Raw genomic sequence first — 19,970 nt, forward strand, 5'->3', positions numbered from 1 at the left:
CTAGGCAGTGGAGGTCACAGGTTTGGAAGGTGTTGTTGAAGAAGCCTTGCTGAGTTGTTTCAGTAGATGGTAGACACTGCAGCTATGGTGGTGGATTGGATGCTAGTCAACTGGGGGTGGTTTGTTGCATGTAGGTTTGAACTGTTTCATTGAACAGGATTTTTTTGGATGATGAGGTTTACCACCCCATCAAAAATGTTGGCATGGAACATATCCCTGCCCTACAGCCATTTAATGCTTCTTGGAGAGTTAATTGGTAGGAGGTGGGACTTTGGCCCCATCTGGGGAGGATATCCCACCTGAGAGAGCTGCAGCCCAGTCTGATTGGCCACCAGTCCCAGCAGTGAAGAAGAGCCAGAATCCGGACGGAAGGGGTTTTTTTGGTGGGGCTGGTGCAGAAGGTCCTAGGGGGGATATGGAGGAGAATGGGGGCTGAGTTCTGGTGGGGTTGCCTGTGAATGAGGTGCCCCAACCATCCATCTCCAGGCCTCAGCACACTCTTTAAAAAGCTACCCAGCTTCCAACCCCATCCCTGCCGGACCATGAGGTTACAGGTTGTGGTTGAGTATAATTCTGCTGATGACCCACAGCGCTTCATGTTTTGAGTTGCTAGATCAGTTTGAAACCTAACCCGTTTAGCATGATGGTAGTGTCACACAACAAAGTGTGAAGATGGAACATTGTATGTAAAAGCATTATGCACAGAATCACATATAATAAATTGACTGGACTTGAGGGAAGGATTTAAAAAAAAACTTGCATTTATATCACACCTTCCACAACCTCATGACATCCCAAAGCATTTTAGAGCCAGTGAAACACTTTTGCAATGTAGTCACTGTTAGTGTCGGAAACACAGCAGACAGTTTGCACACAGCAAGGTTACATTAATAGCAATGTGATAATGACCAAATAATGTGTTTTTCTGATGTCAGTTGAGGGAGAGATGTTGACCAGGACATAGGGAGAGCTCCCCTGTTTATCCAAACTGTGCCAAAATCTTCAGTTATGAGAACTTCCAACTCTTGTAACTTTAACAAAGTTGATAATTAGCATCTCTCTCCTTCCACAATTTCTTTAGTTACTTGCTGTCTTCTTTACCTTGTTCTGTGCTGCATGCACTCCTGTGGTCAGACGGGGTGGGGGGGGGAAGAGTAGGGACGTTACCCACTTTAAGGTCTGTTAATATAACTTGATGAAAAGTGATTGTCCTGAGATTTTCTCGAGGAGTGCCCAGTAAAAATTGGAAACTCGGGATTTGCATTTAATGCTGTCCCACTGACGGGTTTGAAGGTGGGGGCAGAGGCAGATTACATCCAATGGATGACCTGCCTGCCCATCCCTTGCCCCAACTGCAATTTATCAGTGGCGAGAGTGACTTTGAGCAGCCCACCTGCCTTTTGGCCAATTGAGGCCCTAAAGTGAGCAATTAATGTCCACTTATGGGCCGCATCCCACCAGCACTGCCAGGGTTCAACTGGTGCCAGGAGAGGCCCAAGACGAGTGTGCAGCCTAACAAGTTTCCCTTGTTCTGGGCCCATCGGAACCCCCCCTCCCTGGATTTAATGGAAGCTGCAGTCCCCCCTCTCCAGCTTTTTAGTAGTGGGGGGGGGAACTGCAGTGTCAATTAAATCCAGCCCTTGGAGTGTGCTTCTTACAGATGCAAACCAGCTGTCAATGTCATAATGTACTGATGTACCATTTCAATGTTCCATAGGGCAACATACCTCAGTGAAATACTGTGGACTATTTCCTCTGTATACTATGTGTAATGAAACTGGAAGCCTATTTACTAAGAACGAGTTTATTATACATATGCAAGGGCACAAAGGAAACCTTCCCTGTTCACATTTAAAACAAGAAGAATACATTTGTTAAAGCATCTATTGCAGAAGTACATTATTTCTGTGTGGTTAATCTTTTTCAAAAGGAATCGATATCATAATTTTACAATAAATGTTGCCGCCTACTTCACTGAAAAGTTTTTTGGACATCACTCTCACCTTTATGTAGAATTATGTCATCTCTCTCTATCCTTCTAGTTCTGGCTCAATTTCAGATGGGCTGACATAGTTTGTGAGGCAGTATTTATTAAATTGTGTTTACATCAATTCCATATTAAATTAAGACAGAAGTACAGGTACAGTGTCTCAAAACCAGCAACCTAGGGACCCAGGCTGTGCTGGATTTCAGATCTTGCCTGATTTTGGGCTGAGCTGTTCGAACCATGGGTGTCAAACTAGGTCAGGTGGGGTCAAGGGCTGCTTAGCGTGCGGAATAGCCCAGTGTGCAAGTGGCAAGGGGGTTGACTAGTGAGGTGCCACACTATACCAATGCAGAGCCTAGCCAAATGAGCTAGATAAGTTTCTTTTATTTTACTCAATTAAATTTGATGCATGGTACATTCTAAATGTGTCCGATTTTCAAACAACTCTGGTTTTTGAACAGCTGGATTTGAGACACTATTGTATTTAAGTTTTGTTCTGAAATGTAGTATCTAAAAAAAAATCTGCCATGGCCAATGAACTAAATACCTAAAAACTGCCGTTAAACCTCATTCTTGTGTTATATGCAATAGACATTTGATCACTATTGGTTTTCAGAAAAATAGATGATACAATTAAGGATTGGCATTGAATTAAATTGTGACAATGAACCTTTATAAAAGTTCACAATGTAAAAGTGTCCTGCAAGTTTTAATTTCAGGAATGCTTTGAAATCATGCCAAAACAAATTGCCAATTTGTCAGTAGAATCTCAATTCCACTTATTACTGATACTACGGATGTGGCTGGGTTCAGTTTCAAGGTATTGGCATCACCCTTCTTACATTTATCTCTGAAAACATAGATACACCCATTGCAACTAGCAATCTTCCAGAGGGAAGGTACACGACTCCAAACCTCTGGGAAGCGCAGTCTGGTGAAGCTGTCAAGCAGTGGATTATAACAAACCAAAGAATCTCCCTCAGCTACAATAAAAATCAAATCCTTGTGAATGGCAGCGTGCATACGGCCTGCAAAGGGGAGGAGGTATGACTTTAAGTGGCATGTTCTGGAGTGTGTATCAAAACACTGGATCAGACGTGATGGTTTGGTAAAGAAATCCAGGTCATTCTCCTCCCCACCCAGAAGATAAATAGTCCCGTTCAAGTTAACACCAGCAGCACAAGATACTGCAGTGTCCAGCTGATTGGTTTCAACCCACACATTATCACAGACCACATAATAAATGACAGCGCTGGAAAGTGTATCCTGTAAGGTTTTCCCACCAAGTGAATAAATGGCATCCTCACTTGGCACCGATACCAGTGTGTGCTGAAGGCGATCTCTTGGCAATGATGCGCACTGTTCCCAGTCCATTGTCCCCATGTTACACTTCCACATCCGTCGTGGGATGGGACCACCCACAACATACAGGTCACTGCCATGTTTGCATGCCGCTGTGATTTGCTGACGCAATCTATTTTGCCCACTGACACTAATGGCATCATCATCACAATGCAAGGAAACTGCCAGGGAGTGGGTCCGTGTGTCTTCCTTTCCAATCAGATAAATATGAACAATCTCGCCAATTTCCTGTTTGAAACACAAAACAAATTATAAACCTGATAACCAACGATAACTGTTTCTTTAGATGATAATCCGAAAATTAAAATAATAAATTGCATAGTTGTGTCATTACTGAGCGGATTCCAATAGACTATCTTTAGACAGGATGACTTCAGCGCTCACCACCACTTGTTGAGTCATTTTCCTGTTTATTGCTGGAAGCTCTTTTTATTGTGAATTGAGTGTAAACCAAAAATGTCTCCTCGTTTTCTGTGCAAACCCCATAATGGATCTGTAACTGATGCAGCAAAATAACTGTACCATCCCCTCTGAACAATAATCGACTGAGGTGTCCTCCAAAAACCTGAGTGAATGACCTACAATTTCTCATAACAGCAGGTTTAGTTAGTTAATAAAATATATTTCAAGTATTAAATTCCAGAAAGGATGAATAGTGGATAAATTTATTTGTCTTTTCAAACGTCGGAGGTTTATCTTTTTTGGTCCTGTTCAGGATTTTGATATGGTAAGCTCTGAACAATTGGACCAATGGTTATTCTGGTAATGCGATAAAACATTCCCTCATTAAATCATTGCTGACAATGTTCAAGTTACATTTGATCATGATTAAACCTTCTAGAGGAGCAGCATCTAAACACCGGAATTGGCAGCTATGCTGATATCATCACTTACCCAAACAATCCACCCCACTCAATGAAGCTCGATTGTGAGAGATGCTTTGGGACTCCTCCTGCCTAGAATTTACTGTAATTCAGGTATTTCATGCTTCAATGTTCTATGATTTACTCAGACCATGATCCTAATCATTGTTCAATAAATGAACTTGATAAAAAGAGGAGATACATGCAGTGTGGAAATAAACAAAGTTCAATGTTATTGCTGCAAATATTAAAACTGATTTTAAAAATAAATTCTTGAGATATGGGCAACATTGGCAAGGTTGAATTTCGTGCCCACCCCACTTTCCCTGACGTGGTGAGCCTAATGCTTGTGGTGAAGCTACTCCCAAAATGGTGTGAGAGAGAGAATGCTAGGATGTCGACCCAGAAACAACAAAGGGTCAGCAAAATATGTCTAAGTCACATTGGTGTATGGAGGGAAATTTGGAGGTAAGCGTTCTTGTTCTCAATGGTAGAGGCGACCAGGAAGGAAGGTGTTGTAAAAGTCACCTTAGTGAATTACATTTTAAAAAATTTATTCTTTCAGGGATGTGGGCACCAGGATTTGTTGCCCATCCCTACCTGCCCTTGAATTGAGAGGCTTGCTAGGCCATTTCAGGGGGCAGTTAAGAGTCAACCACATTGCTGTGGGTCTGGAGTCACATGTAGGCCAGACTGGGTAAGGGTGGCAGGTTTTCTTCCCTAAAGGACATTAGTGAACCACATGGATTTTTACGACAATCCATATCTAAAGAGCAGGAGTAGGCCATTCGGCCCTTCGAGCCTGCTCCACCCTTCAATATGATCATGGCTGATCCTCTATCTCAACTCTATACACCCGCTTTCTCTCTATACCCCTTGATGCCCCTTATATCCAAAAAATTATCAATTCCTTTCTTGAATATATAATCAGTGACCTGGTCTCCACAGCCTCTGTGGTAGAGAATTCCACAGGTTGACCACCCTCTGAGTGAAGAAATTTTTTCTCATCTGTCCTAAATGGCCTGCCCGGTATCCTGAGATTGTGGCCCCTGGTTCTAGACCCCCCAAGCAGGAGAAACATCCTCCCTGCATCCAGTCTGTCTAGCTCTGTTAGAATTTTATAGGTTTCAATCAGATCCCCTCTCATTCTTCTAAATTCTAGTGAATACAGACCCAGTCGAACCAATCTCTCCTCATATGACAGTCCTGCCTGATATCAGCCTAGTGAACCTTTGCTGCACTCCCTCTTTGGCAAGAATATCCTTTCTTAGGTAGGGAGACCAAAACTGCACGTAATACTCCAGGTGTGGTCTCACCAAGCCCCTGTATAACTGCAGTAAGACATCCCTACTCCTGAACTCAAATCCTCTTGCAATGAAGGCCAACATACCATTTGCCTTCCTAATTGTTTGCTGCACCGGCCTGTTTACTTTCACTGACTGGTGTACAAGGACATCCAGATCCCTTCGTATATCCACATTTCCCAATATATCACTATTTAAATAATACGCTGCCTTTCTGTTTTTCACACTGAAGTGTATAACTTCACATTTATCCACGTTATACTGTTATATGCCCTGTGTTTGCCCACACACACAACTTGTCTCAATCACTCCGAAGCCTCCTTGCATCCTCCTCACAACCCCACCCAGTTGTGTGTCATCAGCAAACTTGGAAATGTTGCATTTGGTTCCCTCATCCAAGTTATTTATATATATCTTGAGTAGCTGGGGCCCAAGCTACACCACTAGTCAGCGCCTGCCACCCGGAAATAGACCCATTTATTCCTACTCTCTGTTTTCAGCCTGTTAACCAATTCTCAATCCATGCCAGTACATTACCCCCAAACCCATGTGCTTTAATTTTGCCCACTAGCCTCTTAGGTGGGACCTTATCAAAAGCCTTCTTGAAATCCAAATACACCACATCCACTGGTTCTCCCTTATCTATTCTACTAGTTACAACCCCAAAAAACTCCAGTAGATTAGTTAAGCATGGTTTCCCTTTCATAAACCCATGCTGACTTTACCTAATCCCGTTAATGCTTTCCAAATGTTCTGTTACCACGTCTTTTATAATAGACTCTAGCATTTTCCCCACTGTTGATGTTAGGCTAACTGGTCTGTAATTCTCTATTTTTTCTCGCCCATCTTTTTTAAACAGTGGGGTTACATTTGCCACCCTCCAATCTGTAGGAACTGCTCCAGAGTCTATAGGATTTTGGAAGATGACCACTAATGCATCCAACATTTCCAGGGCCACTTCCTTTAGTACTCTGGGGTGTAGATTATCAGGCCTGGAGATTTTTCAGCCTTTAACCCCATTAATTTCTCTAGTACCATTTTTTTTCACTAATACTGATTTTCTTCAATTCCTCCCACTCACTAGACCCTTGGTTCCCTAACACTTCTGGGAAATTATTTGTGTCCTCTTTTGTGAAGACAGAACCAAAATGTTTCCCAGTTTCTGACTGGATGAGGACAGTTTTCTCTTCACATATTTATAGAAGCTTTTGCTGTCAGTTTTTATGTTTCTTGCAAGTTTACTCTCATACTGCATTTTCCCCTTCTTGATCAATCTTTTTGTCCACTTTTGCTGAATTCTAAACTGCTCCCAATCCTCAGGATTGCTGATGATAGTTTCATGGTCACCATTACTGAGACTAACTTTCAATTCCAGATATTATTAATTAAATTAAAATTCCACCAGCTGCCATGGTGGGATTTGAACCCCCTGTCCCCAGAGCATCAGTCTGGGCTTCTGGATTACTAGTCCAGTGATGTTACCCCAAAGCCACTGTCTCCTCCATGTAAACAAACTGCAGCTACAATGTGCTGGTGATGAAGAGGCTGGAGTTCAGTTTCAGAGTCACTTCTCTATTCTGGATGATGTTCTGTGTTAAGTATTGTTTAGCTGTTCCTATCCAACCAAGTGGTCAGTACTCCATCATATTACAAACTCGAGCCTTCTAAAGGTTGAGGGAATTAGGAGGTAAGCCGCTCATCATGAAGTTGTCACCGTCGGCTGTCCCTTGATTCCAGGATGATGTTACTCAGGGTCGCGAGTTTCTGCCATGGGTCTTCACGTGGCTGAACAGGCCTGCAGATCTTTGGCACACGGGGGGCAGGTCATTCCACAAGTTGAGGGATCCGCAGCGCAGAACTTTCTTCCTTTTCTTTCCTTCTCTGCTTCATCGTTAAGATGCTGTGACTCAAAGCGTGATGCAGCTTGAAATACAAGTTATCACCATTCTGAACAATTGGCAGCAAGCTCCTTCCAGTCATTAATGTCAATGCTGCTGCGCTTTCAGCAGAACTTCAGAGTGTCTTTGAAGGGTTTTCTTTTCCTTCCCTGGAACGTTGGCCATTTGAGGGCTGCCCATCAGTGTCAAATCCCTGACTTGCTGTTGCAGCCATTTTGTTGGCTTGGCTGGACCAGTTAGCTTTTGATCAGAGGCGATCCCCCTCATAAAATAGTGGAAAATTTGGCAATAGTTGTGATCTTGAAGGTTAAGGGTAAATGGTTGGGGGATTCTGTTGTTCAAGATAGTCATTACTTGTACTTATGTGGCATACACTTGGCTGCCCAAGCTTGGTATCATCCAGACCCTACTACAATCTGGCATAGGCAGTTCCATTATCAGAGGAGTTGCTAATAAAGCTGAACACTGTGGAATTTTTAGCAAACAGTCCCAATCCTAATGATGGATGGAAGGATCGCTGATGAAGCAGCTGGAGATAGCTGGGCTGAGGACGCTTTCCAGAGGAATTCCTGCCATCATGTTCTGAAGCTCAAAATGCGATTTATCCGTAAAGAATGTTGTATTATTCAGAACTCTGCAAATCTACTCACCCAACATTCATCACTATACTTAAGTCATCTGATCAATGCTTCTCATTGTTTGCAACAATTTGAAATAACGCATTTCTGTTAAGGGTAAAAGCTAAACTCCAAAATCTATAAATAGAAATTTTCTGCAGGACTATTTCTTTCTCTCACACATAGGGCACTTTAATTTCAGAGGATGTATTGGTGGAGCATTTACACTGGAAAATTTTGAGGTAACATACCTTTAAACTGGATGTCAGATTCTCAGAGTATCGTGCTCGCTCTTCCTTGTTATGATCTATCCAAGTCTCTATGGCTTTGGCAGGCTTCTGAGAGCTGGGAACACCATCTACAGTATCGTGAAAAGAAAAGGTTCTTTAGTTTCCTAGCATCATTTGCTGATTTTTGCCTTGCTTCGACCCCGTTTGACGGTGGTGTGCTCCAGTTTACTTGGAGCCCTGTACATATGCTTTTACATGTATGTTGTAGTCTGGAGCCATGGATAGTGATGGTAGAGGCTCTGATTTCTTCTCATCACATGGCTGACCAGGAATCTCTTCCGCTCTTACTGCCTGCCAATGGCGTGTGGGGGAAGAATTTGCAGGTTGACATTCAATCTGCTTGGCCTCGTTATGAACACATCCTTCTTGGCCATCAAATTCTGAAATGGGACCCGAACCTGGAGCTTCTGGCTCTGAGGCAGGGATGCCACTACACCACAAGACCTCCTTACTACCCTGTTTATGCAGGTAAAAAGTCCCAACAACTTCCACAGTCTGTCCATTCCAATTTTTCTGTGGAATTTGATTTAGGCTTAAATCAAGTTAAGACCACAACATGATTTTCATGTCAATCAGGGTTTCACCATTACCTCCTCAATCCACCCACTTAATCATGGGCAGCACACAGGGAGCGACCATTTCCAGTACTATTTAAAGAGATCATTAGCTGCAGTAAGAGAAAGTTTGAAACAGGTCTGGTACTCAGTTTTCCTTGATCATTTTAAGAATTTTGAACATTAAGTGCATTAATCCCGTTAATCTTTCCAGCTCCCTCCTTTAAGGGGCTGCCACAAGCCCATAATCACTGTCTGCCTCTCTGGATTTCCTGCAGCTACCTAGGAGCAGTGTCATTCTCGTTGGCAGCTTGCCTATTCAATGCTAACTAGCCTGACTACGAAATTCAATTGGGTCTATTGTCAGTTTTCCTGCCCATCACTTGCCTGATTCTGATGGAGAAGTAAATCATTTTTGCTGTCTCACTTATACACCCCATTACTGATACAAGCCCATGGAAAAAAGTTATGAATTTTATCTTAATGTAAATGACTTGTGCTCCTTTAACCAACAGCTTGAACTGATGATTACTTTAATACATTAATGTTGATTTATCTCTTACCAAGTAAGTATATTTTCTTGATGAGAAATTAATCTAAGATAGTCACTAAAATAATTACCAGGTCAAAGTATCATTCATAGGAAGGATTAGTTTAACTTTGGTGGTGGGGAAACTTCTAGAAATAATTTGGAACAAAAGTAATTGGTCACATGGACAAATGTGGATTAATTAAAGAGAGCCAGCATGGATTTCTAAAGAGAAAATCATGTTTGACTAACTTCCTCGTGTTTTTTGAAGCGGTAACAGAGAAGGTTGATGAGGACAATGCTGTCGATGTGGTGTACATAGACTTCCAAAAGGCATTTGATACAGTGCCACACAGCAGACTTATCAGAAAAGCTGGAGCTCATGGAATGAAAAGGACAGTAGCAACAAAATTAGCTGAGTGACAGGAAACATATTGGATGTTTTTTGTGCTGGAGTAGGTTTGTACTGGAGATCCACAGGGGTCAGTGTTGGGACCCTTGCTCTTCCATATACATGTTAATGACCAAGACCTTTGTGTACAGAGCATAAGTTCAAAATTTGCGGATGATATGAGACTTGGAAGCATTGTGAACTGTGAGCAGGATAGACAATTTGGTGAAATGGGCAGACAGGTGGCAAATGAAGTTCAATGTGGAACAATGTGAAGTTGTTCATCTTGGCAGGAAGAACATGGATAAACAATATAAAATAAAGGGTACAATTCTAAAGGGGGTGCAGGAGCAGAGGGACCTGGGTATATACATACATGAGTCACTAAAGATGGCAGGACAGGTTGAGAGAGCAGTTATTAAAGTATACAGTATCCTGGGCTTTATTAATGGGGGAATAGAGTACAAGAGCAAGGAGGTTATGTTGAATTTATACAAGTCACTGGTTCAGCCTCAGCTGGAGTATTGTGTCTAGTTCTGGGCGCTGCACTTTAGGAAGGATGTGGGAGCATTAGAGACAGTGCAGAAAAGGTTCACAAGAATAGTTCCAGTGATGAGGAACTTCAGTTATGAAGACAGATTGGAGAAGTTTGGACTGTTTGCCATCGAGAAGGGAAGGTTGAGAAAAGATTTGACAGAAGTATTCAAAATCATGAGGGGTTTGGACAAAGCAGATAGGGAGAAACTGTTCCCATTGGCAGAATGATCAAGAATGGGAGGGGACACATTTAAAGCAATTGGGCAAAAGAAGCAGAAGCCATATGAGGAAAAACCTACTGACACGAAGAGTAGTAGTTAGTGTTTGGAAAGCACTGCCTCAGAGGGTAGTGGAGGCAGGTTCAACTGAAACATTCAAAAGGGAGTTAGACAGTTATGTGAAAAGGAAGAATGTGCAGGGTGACAGGGAGAAGGCGGGAGAATGGCACTAGGTGAATTGCTCATTTGGAGAGCTGGTGCAGACACGATGGGCCGAATGGCCTCCTCCTGCACTGTGACAATTCTGTCATTCTATTCACAATAAATAAGATTCATTACTTTCTATCATGTAATCCAGGGTGGATCCATTTCACTGACAAGAAATTGGGGAGAGTTAGTGCCTAAATTCTTAAAAAGATAATTCACAATATCATAAGAATGGTTACAGAACAGAAAGTGGTCATTCAGCCCATCTTGTCTTTGCTGCCTCTCTGCAAGACCAACTCCCTAGTCCCACTTTCCTGGCTTTTTCCTGTAGTTCAGCATATTTTTCCTCCTGAGATAATAATCCAATTCTCTTTTGAAAGCCATGATTGCACCTACAAATGAATTAGGAGCAGGAGTAGGCCATTCGGCCCCTCAAACCTGCTCCGTCATTCGATAAGATCATGGCTGATCTGATTGTGGGCTCAACTTTCCTGTCTACTCCTGATACCTTTTGACTCTCTTGTCAGTCAAGGATCTATCTAAGTCAGCCTCAAAGATATTCAATGACTCAGCCTCTGCTGCTCTCTAGCGAAGAGAGTTCCACAGACTAATGATCCTTTGACACAAAAAAATTCTCATCTCCATCTTAAATCGGAGAACCTTTATTTTTAAACTGTGTCCCCTAGTTCTAGTCTCTCCCATGAGGGGAAACATCCTCTCAGCATCCACCCTGTCGAGTCCCCTCAGGATCTTATATGTTTCAATAAGATCACTTCTCAATCTTCCCAAATCCAATGGATACAGGCCCAACCTGTCCGACCTTTCCTCACCACCCCCCCAACATCCCAGGTATCAGGCAAGTGAACATTCTCTGAACTGCAAATGTAACCCCACTATTTAAAAAAGGAAGGAGGGAGAAAACAACAAATTGCAGATCAGTTAGCCTAACCTCAGTAGCAGAGAAAATGCTAGAGTCTATTATAAAGGATGTGATAACAGGCAACTTAGAAAATACCAACAGGATTAGACAAAGTCAATATGGATTTATGAAAGGGAAATCAGGTTTGACAAACGTATTGGAGTTTTTTGAGGATGTAACTAGTAGAATATATAAGGGAGAACCAGCTGCTGTGGTGTATTTGGATTTTCAGAAGCTTTTGATAAAGTCCCACATAAGAGGTTAGTGTGTAAAATTAAAGCACATGGGATTGGGGGTAATATATTGGCATGGATTGAGAATTGGTTAGCAGGCAGGAAACAGAGAGTAGAAATAAATGGGTCTTTTTCGGAGTGACAGGCGGTGACTAGGGGGGTACTGCTGGGATCAGTGCTTGGGCCCCCGCTATTCACATTATGTATCAATGATTTGGATGAGGGAACCAAATGTAATATTTACAAGTTTGCTGATGATATGAAACTTGGTGGGAATGTGAATGGTGAGGAGGATGTTAAGAGGCTTCAAGGCGAATTAGACAGGTTGAGTGAGTGGGCAAATTCATGGCAGATGCAGTATAACGTGGATAAGAGTGAAGTTATCCACTTCAGTTGGAAAAACAGAATAGCGGAGTATTATTTAAGTGGTGATAGATTGGGAAATGTTGATGTACAAAGGGACCTGTAGACCATAAGACGTAAGAGCAGAAGTAGGCCATTCGGCCCATCGATTCTGCTTCACCATTCAATGAGATCGTGGCTGGTCTGATAATCCTCAACTCCACTTTCCTGCCTTTTTCCCTTAACCCTTAATTTCCTTACTGATTAAAAAAAATCTGTCCATCTCAACTTTGTACACCAATCACTGAAAGCTAGCATGCAGGTGCAGCAAGGAGTTAAGAAGGCAAATGGTATATTGGCCTTCATTGCAAGAAGACTTGAGTACAGGAGCAAGGATGTCTTACTGCAGCTGTACAGGGCGTTGGTGAGACCACACTTGGAGTATTGTGTGCAGTTTTGGTCTCCTTACCTAAGGAAGGATATACTTGTCATGGAGGGAGTGCAGTGAAGGTTTACCAGGCTGATTCCTGGGATGGCAGGATTGTCGTACGAGGAGAGATTGGACCAACTAGGTCTGTATTCACTGGAGTTTAGAAGAATTAGACGGGATCTCACTGAAACATATAAAATTCTGCCAGGGATGGACAGACTGGATGCAGAGGTGATTTTTCCTCTGGCTGGGGGTGTGGGACTCATGATCTTAGGATATGGGATAGGCCATTTAGGACTAAGATGAGGAGATACTTTTTCACTCAGAGGGTGGTAAACCTGTGGAATTCTCTACCACAGAGGACTATGGAGGCCAAGTCACTGAATATATTTATGAAGGAAATAGATTTCTAGACTCTAGGGGCACCAAGGGTTATTGGGAGAGCCCAGGTGTATGGCGTTGAGATAGAGGACCAGCAATGAGCATAATGAATGGTGGGTGGGCTCGAAGGGCCGAATGGCCTACTCCTGTTCCTATTTTCTATGTTCCTATGCTTCTAAATAAGGAGAGTAAAACTGCACACAGTACTCTCGATGTGGTCTCACTAACACCCTGTACAACTGTAGTAAAACATCCTGACTTTTATATTTCATTCACCTGCAATAAATGAAAATTCCATTCGCCTTCCTAATCACTTGCTGCACCTAAGTGTTTAATTTTCCCTAGCTTAAATGAAGCAAAATCTTACTTAAAACTACCTTCATCACTTTTGTTTGCTGTGTTTCACCCTGGTTTATTTCCATTTATCATATAATGGGGATGAACCATCTGGCTTTACTAATACCAAACTGTAGCTGCGCACGCACTCAGTTAAAAAGCAAGGGGTGAAATATCTTTAAAATAGGAACTTTTTAAAATCATAAATGACCCTAGTACTGAAGTTATATTCCCAGATATTCCATTTTCAAAGTTAAGTGCTCATATTCGCAGATCATTAATTATAGAGAAAAACAGACCATTTCTCATTTTTATTATTTTACCAAAAACTTTCTCTTTCATAGCCTTTGAGATGCAGATTGTGAACATATTTTGTATAAATGAAGGCAATACCTTTGTAGAGAGACTTCCCAAGACGGTGGAGTTGTGGTAATGCCACTAGACTAGTAATCCAGGGGCCCAGGCTAATGGCCTGGGGAAATGGGTTTGAATCCCACCATGGCAGGTGCTGGAATATAAAGCCAGTCTCAGTAATGGTGACCATGAAGCTATCATCAATTGTCATAATGCCCTTTAGGGAAGGAAATCTGCCGTCATTATCTGATCTGGCCTACATGTGACTCCAGACCCACAGCAATGTGCTTGAATCTTAACTGCCCTCTGGAATGGCCGAGCAAGCCAAGGGCAATTCGGGATGGGCAATTCGGATGCCAGTGATGCCCACATCACATGAAAGAATGAAGAACTTTCCACACCTAATGATTATTTAGATAGTATAAGATGTAATTGGCGCTACATCAGGGGAGCATACTGAATCATTCAGAGTTTAATCACTTCCCAAAATGAGTTCAAGGCCTTGGAGAGGGTTAGGGTTAATTTGTCAGAATGATACTAGGGATGTGGAAAAACTTGAAAAAGCTGGAATACTCTTCTAAGAGCAGAGAAGATCAAGGGAAGATTTAATGAAGATGCCTTGATGTCAAGGAGAATTCTCCAGAGGACTGTGGCAGACTTATGAATGGAAGTAAAATAACACAGAAGTAAAATAACTTTAAAATTAATGTGTCTTGGAAGAAAATTCTTGGGGGAAGTAACCTGAGTGCATAACATATGTAGTTATAAACCGTACTGTTAATAGCACTTGTTTGTTTAAGTCTTTTATATACAATAAAGCTTCTTTTTGTTTTTTAAAAAAAGTGAAATCTTCTGGCAGAGTTCTATTGGTTAAGCAAGGTATTTGGATTTGTCTTTCAATGTTAATAGTCTCTAAACGGATCATTCCAATATTTCTTAATATACCAGAAATTGTTTATTCTTTTAGAGTGTCTGCACAATTATCTGCTATGTCAAACAGTGTTCCCTCCAATGCTGACAGCTTAGATACCACAAAGGAGCATCGTACAGTTCACTTAAATCTAAAAACAGAAAATGCTGGAAATACTCAGCAGGTCTGGCAGCATCTGCGGAGAGAAAAACAGAGTTAACATTTCAGACCTGTGACCTTTCATCCGAAACCTTAACTCTGTTTCTCTCGCCACACGTGCTGCCAGACCTGCTGAGTATTTCCAGCATTTTCTGTTTTTCTTTCAGATTGCCAGTATCTAGTGTTTTCATTTACAAGTAATGATCTTGCCAGGAGTTCCCTTATTGGAAAAATTAACAATGATTCTGCTCAAGCAGAAAAACACATACCTTTAATGATGTCTGTGAACAATCTTACAGGTAGTTTCACAAAATCTTCTGTTTTGTGAAGCTGTGACAGGTGCGTTTTTGCACATTGTTTTGCTGCTGTGTATAGTTTCTGGTCACTGTGCTGATCTGCTAACCACATGACCTGTAAACAGTTCCTGATGTCAACTGTCCGAGCCAGGAATCGAGAGCACTCTTCAAAAAGTGAGGTCAGCTGGTACATATCTGCCACCTCATATGTCTCCTGGAGATCCTCCACTCTCAACTTTACAGTGCCCCGGTAAATATAATCCACAAGAAGCTGGAAAACACTTGCATTCACATCTTTGAGTTCTATAACATCATTGTGAGCCTCCTTTAAATTTGAGGTGAACATGGAACGGAAGAAGCAGCTCTGAGCAGACAGCACTAGCCGGTGGAGCTGGAATTCTTTCCCTTCCACGGAGATCGTGACATCTGCAAACAGCCTGTCTTCAAGGCACAGATCCATGATACTCTGAGCAACTCGTACAGAGTGGAATCTGTCTGTGAAGGTATAGCTCATGAAGTAACTCTCATCTGTTGTACCTGCAATGGTTGCACCTCCTGCATCACCACTTGGCTCCATTTCACAACTGGTAAAACAAGGACCTATGGGGACAATTTCATTTTAAAAGGTTATGTCGCTTACAATTTTCTGTGTATTTTTGTTATTACATATTGAGAAACTTCACTGTGTTACTGGATCAGTATAAACACTAAGCTGGTAATCCCTTCTGCCAATCTGCATCGATCAAAAAAGAAAGAAAACCATGAACATCGTATGTCACCAATAATATAAAGCTGCAATGCCTTACTTGGATGTAAGTACCGAGAACCTGGATTAAATCTGTGCACAAACATTTGAGCCAATCATAGTGGAATTAAACAGAAGGAGCAGATGTGGCAATGGTGCTCATGATGAAACACCAAGAGAAAAGCAATGTACACTGCTGCTACAAAGCCATTAACTTTACTTAACAGGAGGTTCAAATGGAATTAATATACAATCAATTAAATAGATTCAAATTATCTTCTCTCTGACAGGATTTCTAATTGTCTCTTTTACCTTGTTCACGTATCAACTAAAACTTGCTTTCACAGCCGTATCTCTTCACACAGCACCTGTCATCAGCTCTGACTTATTCCAACTGAAATTCTACCATCATATTTCAGATCCACTTACAATCACAACACCGCTGAAACCACTGCTCTTCCCACATCCTGAGATCTACTGTCTGCAGCTCCATTTCAGACATTAACGTATTCAGTGCTTTAACAAAAAATATTTCTTCCTTTTAGGTGTTGGCGATTACAAGCTTCAACAACTCTTGGATACCAATGCTCCTTGGAATGCTTCTGTTCCTTTTGTTTCCTCTGACTCCATCTCTCCTTCCAATTTCACACTTTGCTGTGTTTTCCCACAAACAATCAGTCCTCAGCAAAGAGTTTAACTTCATCCTCTTACAGCTCGAGTTCACCTCGTGTGCTGCACCAGGCTGAGCTCCGCCCATCGGCTTCACTTCCTCGTTCACCTCATTGGTCAGGATATTCCCCCCACTCTGCGCAGTGGACCCTTCCTCCCGTCTTCAGACATCTCCATCTACCTAAACCCCTCCCTCTGGCCTCCGACCCTCTCTCGGTCTTCAAATTGGGAAATACCGGTGTGACATCACCATCTCAATTTTTCTACCCTGCTTTGCTCACTCATCCGAACCCACCTTCATCTGAACTTGCAGTCTTCATCTTCCACCCCACCATCAACACATCATCCTCTGCTATTTCTGTCACCTCCAGCGTGATGCCACCACCAAATTCACCCTCCCCTCCCTTTTCAACCATCTGAATGGACCGTTCCCTCTGACATCTGCTCCAATCCTTAGTCACACTCTTCTGTTCACACACTGCACTTCCATTGACAATCACATCAGCTTCACACACTAACCACTGACCATGATTTTTACACAGCAGCTACTGATGGTGATTCTGCTCCTCCCACTTACACCTCCTCTAGACCTTTCATTTGTTTCTTGTCCCATTACCAGTCCATATCCAAATGCAGCAAGACCTGGACAATATCCAGGCTTGGGCTGACAAGTGGCAAGTAGCATTCATGCCACACGAGTGCCAGACAATGACCATGTCCAATAAGCAAGAATCTAACCATCGCCCCTTGATGTTCAATGGCATGGTCATCGCTGAATCTCTCACTATCAACATCCTGAGGGTTATCATTGACCAGAAACTGAATTGGAGTAGCCATATAAATACTGTGGCTACAAGAGCAGGTCAGAGGCTAGGAATTGTGCGATAAGCAACTCACCTCCTTACTCCCCAAAGCCTGTCCACCATCTACAAGGCACAAGTCAGGAGTGTGATGGAATACTCCCCAATTGCCTGGATGAGTGCAGCTCCAACAACACTCAATAAACTTGACACCATCCAAGACAAAGCAGCCCACTTGATTGTCACCCCATCCACAAACATTCACTCCCTCCACCACCGACACATAGTAGCAGCAGTGTGTACCATCAACAAGGTACACTGCAGGTATTCACCAAGGCTCCTTCGACAGTGCCTTCCCAACCCATGACCACTACCATCTAGAAGGACAAGGTCAGCAGACAGATAGGAACCACCACCATCTGGAAGCTCCTCTCCAAGCCACTCACCATCCTGACTTGGAAATATTTCGCCGATCCTTCACTATCACTGGGACACAAACCTGGAACTCCCTCCCTAACAGCACTATGGGTGTACCTTCACCACATGGACTGCAGCAGTTGAAGAAGGCAGCTCACCCACCACATTCTCAAAGGCAATTTGGGATTGAGATGGGCAATAAATGCTGGCCTAGCCAGTGAAGCCCACATCCCATAATAGAATTTAAAAAAAAATCTCCTTTGGTCTTGCACCATTATCCCTTCTGTTATTTAATCACTCCTGTCTTCCATCCTATCACAGACCTTCTCTCTGTTCTTTCCTTCCCTCCCCTCCTTCTCTGTCTCTGCACTTTTACATATATCATTTTTTCCAGTTCTGATGAAACATTAACTCTGTTTCTCTCTCCACAGATGCTGCCTGACCTGCTGAATACTTGCAGCATTTTCAGTTTTTGTTTCAGATTTCCAGGATCAGCAGTATTTAGATTTTGGAATCAAATCAAGATTTGTTCACCAATCAAATGAAGATTTTGAAAGGAAAAGATAATCTCACAAATAGCATGCAATTCCAGCAGATTCAACATTTAAATAAACTGACATCAAATTGAACAGCAGTGAATATGTAATATTCTGTCATACAGATAGTGGGAAAATAGTAAATTTAAAAATACTGACCACATTATGACCCAATGAAGACAGTAAAAAGAACAGAAACTTTGCATTTCAAACTTTGAATGATATTAAAATGATCAGCCTCCTCGCCATGTAGCATCACTGTGATGTCACTGTGGGATATCATAAGAATTACAATTCCCCAAAGTTCGACAATTATTTATTTTATGCTGACTTCTAAATTGGTCAAGTTGGACTGACAAAACCTATCAACAACCATGGCTCAGTACATCTTTCATGTTAGATATAATGTTAGATATGATATTAAGAGATGAACTAATTATTTTTGTGAGATGTTAGTGTATCTAAAATTGATATTTGTTCAAAATTGTGTCATATGACTGTGACTTCCCTCCCTCCCTCTCTCCAGGAACCACGATGGAGATGTCCTCACCTTCACCCCACCAGCCTCTATATTCAAAGGATTATCTTCCACCAACTCCAGCATGCTGCTACCACCAAACACATCTTTCCCTCCTCTAAAGAGGCCATTCTTTCCATGACACTCTGGTCCATTCCTTAATCACCATTCCCCTTCCCACACAAACGCAGGTGTCACATGTAAACCCTTTACCTCCTCACCAGCCAAGGCCCAAACAACTCCTTCCAGGTGAAGCAGTAATTTACTTGCACTTCTTTCAATTTAGTCTGCTATATTTGCTGCTCACAATGCAGACTGGGTGACTGCTTTGCGAACACCTCCACTCAAACCGCAAGCATGACTCTGAGCTTCTGGTCGCTTCACATTTTAATTTTCCATCTTGCCCTCACTCTGACCGCTAACAGAGCTGAATGGAAGCTCGAGGAAGAGCAATTTGGTTCGGAACAATGATGCTTTCTGGTCTCAACACTGACTGCAGGTGAAAATTCTCCAGTGGAAGATTCTGGAGGGAAATCTTACCAGGTGCCAACAGTGAATATAACAATTTCAGATTAGGAACATACGAAATACGAACAGGAACAGGCCGCTCGGCCCCTCGAGCCTGCTTTCCCATTCAACAGGGTCAAGGCTGATCTTCCACCTCAAGGGCCACTTTCCTGCACAATCCCCTCAATGTCTTCAACATCCAGAAATCTGTCCGTCTCTGTCTCAAACATCCTGAGTTTCCTCAGCCTCTGGGACAGAGAATCTCGGGGGATCCACCTCCCCCTGAGGGAAGAGATTCCTCCTGATTCTCAGCCTGACCCTGGTCTCTGCCCCATGTCCTAACCTGGGTTCATTTAGCTTTTTGATGGTAAATGTTTATGAATCTGAAACTCTCTGTCTGACCTGCTGAGGATTTCACTTTGTTGAATATTTTCTGCTCTTTCTCCGGGTTTTCGACACCCGAACCGCAACAATAACAATAAATTAAATCAATCAACCCGGGGATAAGTCATTAAAGCGGGAGGAGGAAGGGATTCTCTCCGTCGCCGTCTCCCCGGCCCCGTCCCCGCTTTACCTGCACAGCGGCGGCGGCCACAGCCCGACAGACACGGGGGACCGGAAAGGGGGAGGACCGGGTCCGGGGGACCGGAAAGGGGGAGGAC

At 42.6% G+C, this 19,970-nt stretch overlaps 1 protein-coding gene across 2 annotated transcripts; it reads right to left on the reverse strand.

Moving 5' to 3' along the window:
- Positions 1–1,788: 1,788 nt before the first annotated feature.
- Positions 1,789–19,951, reverse strand: kbtbd4 (kelch repeat and BTB (POZ) domain containing 4). 2 transcript variants are annotated; one of them, XM_041198351.1, is made up of 4 exons: positions 19,883–19,951; positions 15,091–15,717; positions 8,283–8,389; positions 1,789–3,577 (listed from the first exon to the last, which is right to left on the reverse strand). In XM_041198351.1, exons 2-4 carry the CDS (start codon positions 15,692–15,694, stop codon positions 2,720–2,722), a joined length of 1,569 nt encoding a protein of 522 aa, XP_041054285.1. In that variant the 5' UTR covers positions 15,695–15,717; positions 19,883–19,951; the 3' UTR covers positions 1,789–2,719. The 2 variants fall into 2 exon arrangements, with proteins under 2 accessions (XP_041054285.1, XP_041054284.1); XM_041198350.1 differs by lacking the exon at positions 19,883–19,951 and adding an exon at positions 19,711–19,847.
- Between the last annotated feature and the right edge of the window lie 19 nt (positions 19,952–19,970).

Source organism: Carcharodon carcharias, chromosome 10, assembly GCF_017639515.1.
Source record: "Carcharodon carcharias isolate sCarCar2 chromosome 10, sCarCar2.pri, whole genome shotgun sequence".
Classification (NCBI taxonomy): domain Eukaryota; kingdom Metazoa; phylum Chordata; class Chondrichthyes; order Lamniformes; family Lamnidae; genus Carcharodon; species Carcharodon carcharias.

Excerpts from the sequence above, each read along its gene's own strand:
- kbtbd4 (XM_041198351.1), bottom strand. The coding sequence starts at position 15,694 with ATGGAGCCAAGTGGTGATGCAGGAGGTGCAACCATTGCAGGTACAACA. Across the intron at positions 8,390-15,090 it reads GTTCACAGACATCATTAAAG|ATGGTGTTCCCAGCTCTCAG; the intron begins GTATGTGTTTTT and ends ACGATACTGTAG. Across the intron at positions 3,578-8,282 it reads ATCTGACATCCAGTTTAAAG|GAAATTGGCGAGATTGTTCA; the intron begins GTATGTTACCTC and ends TGTTTCAAACAG.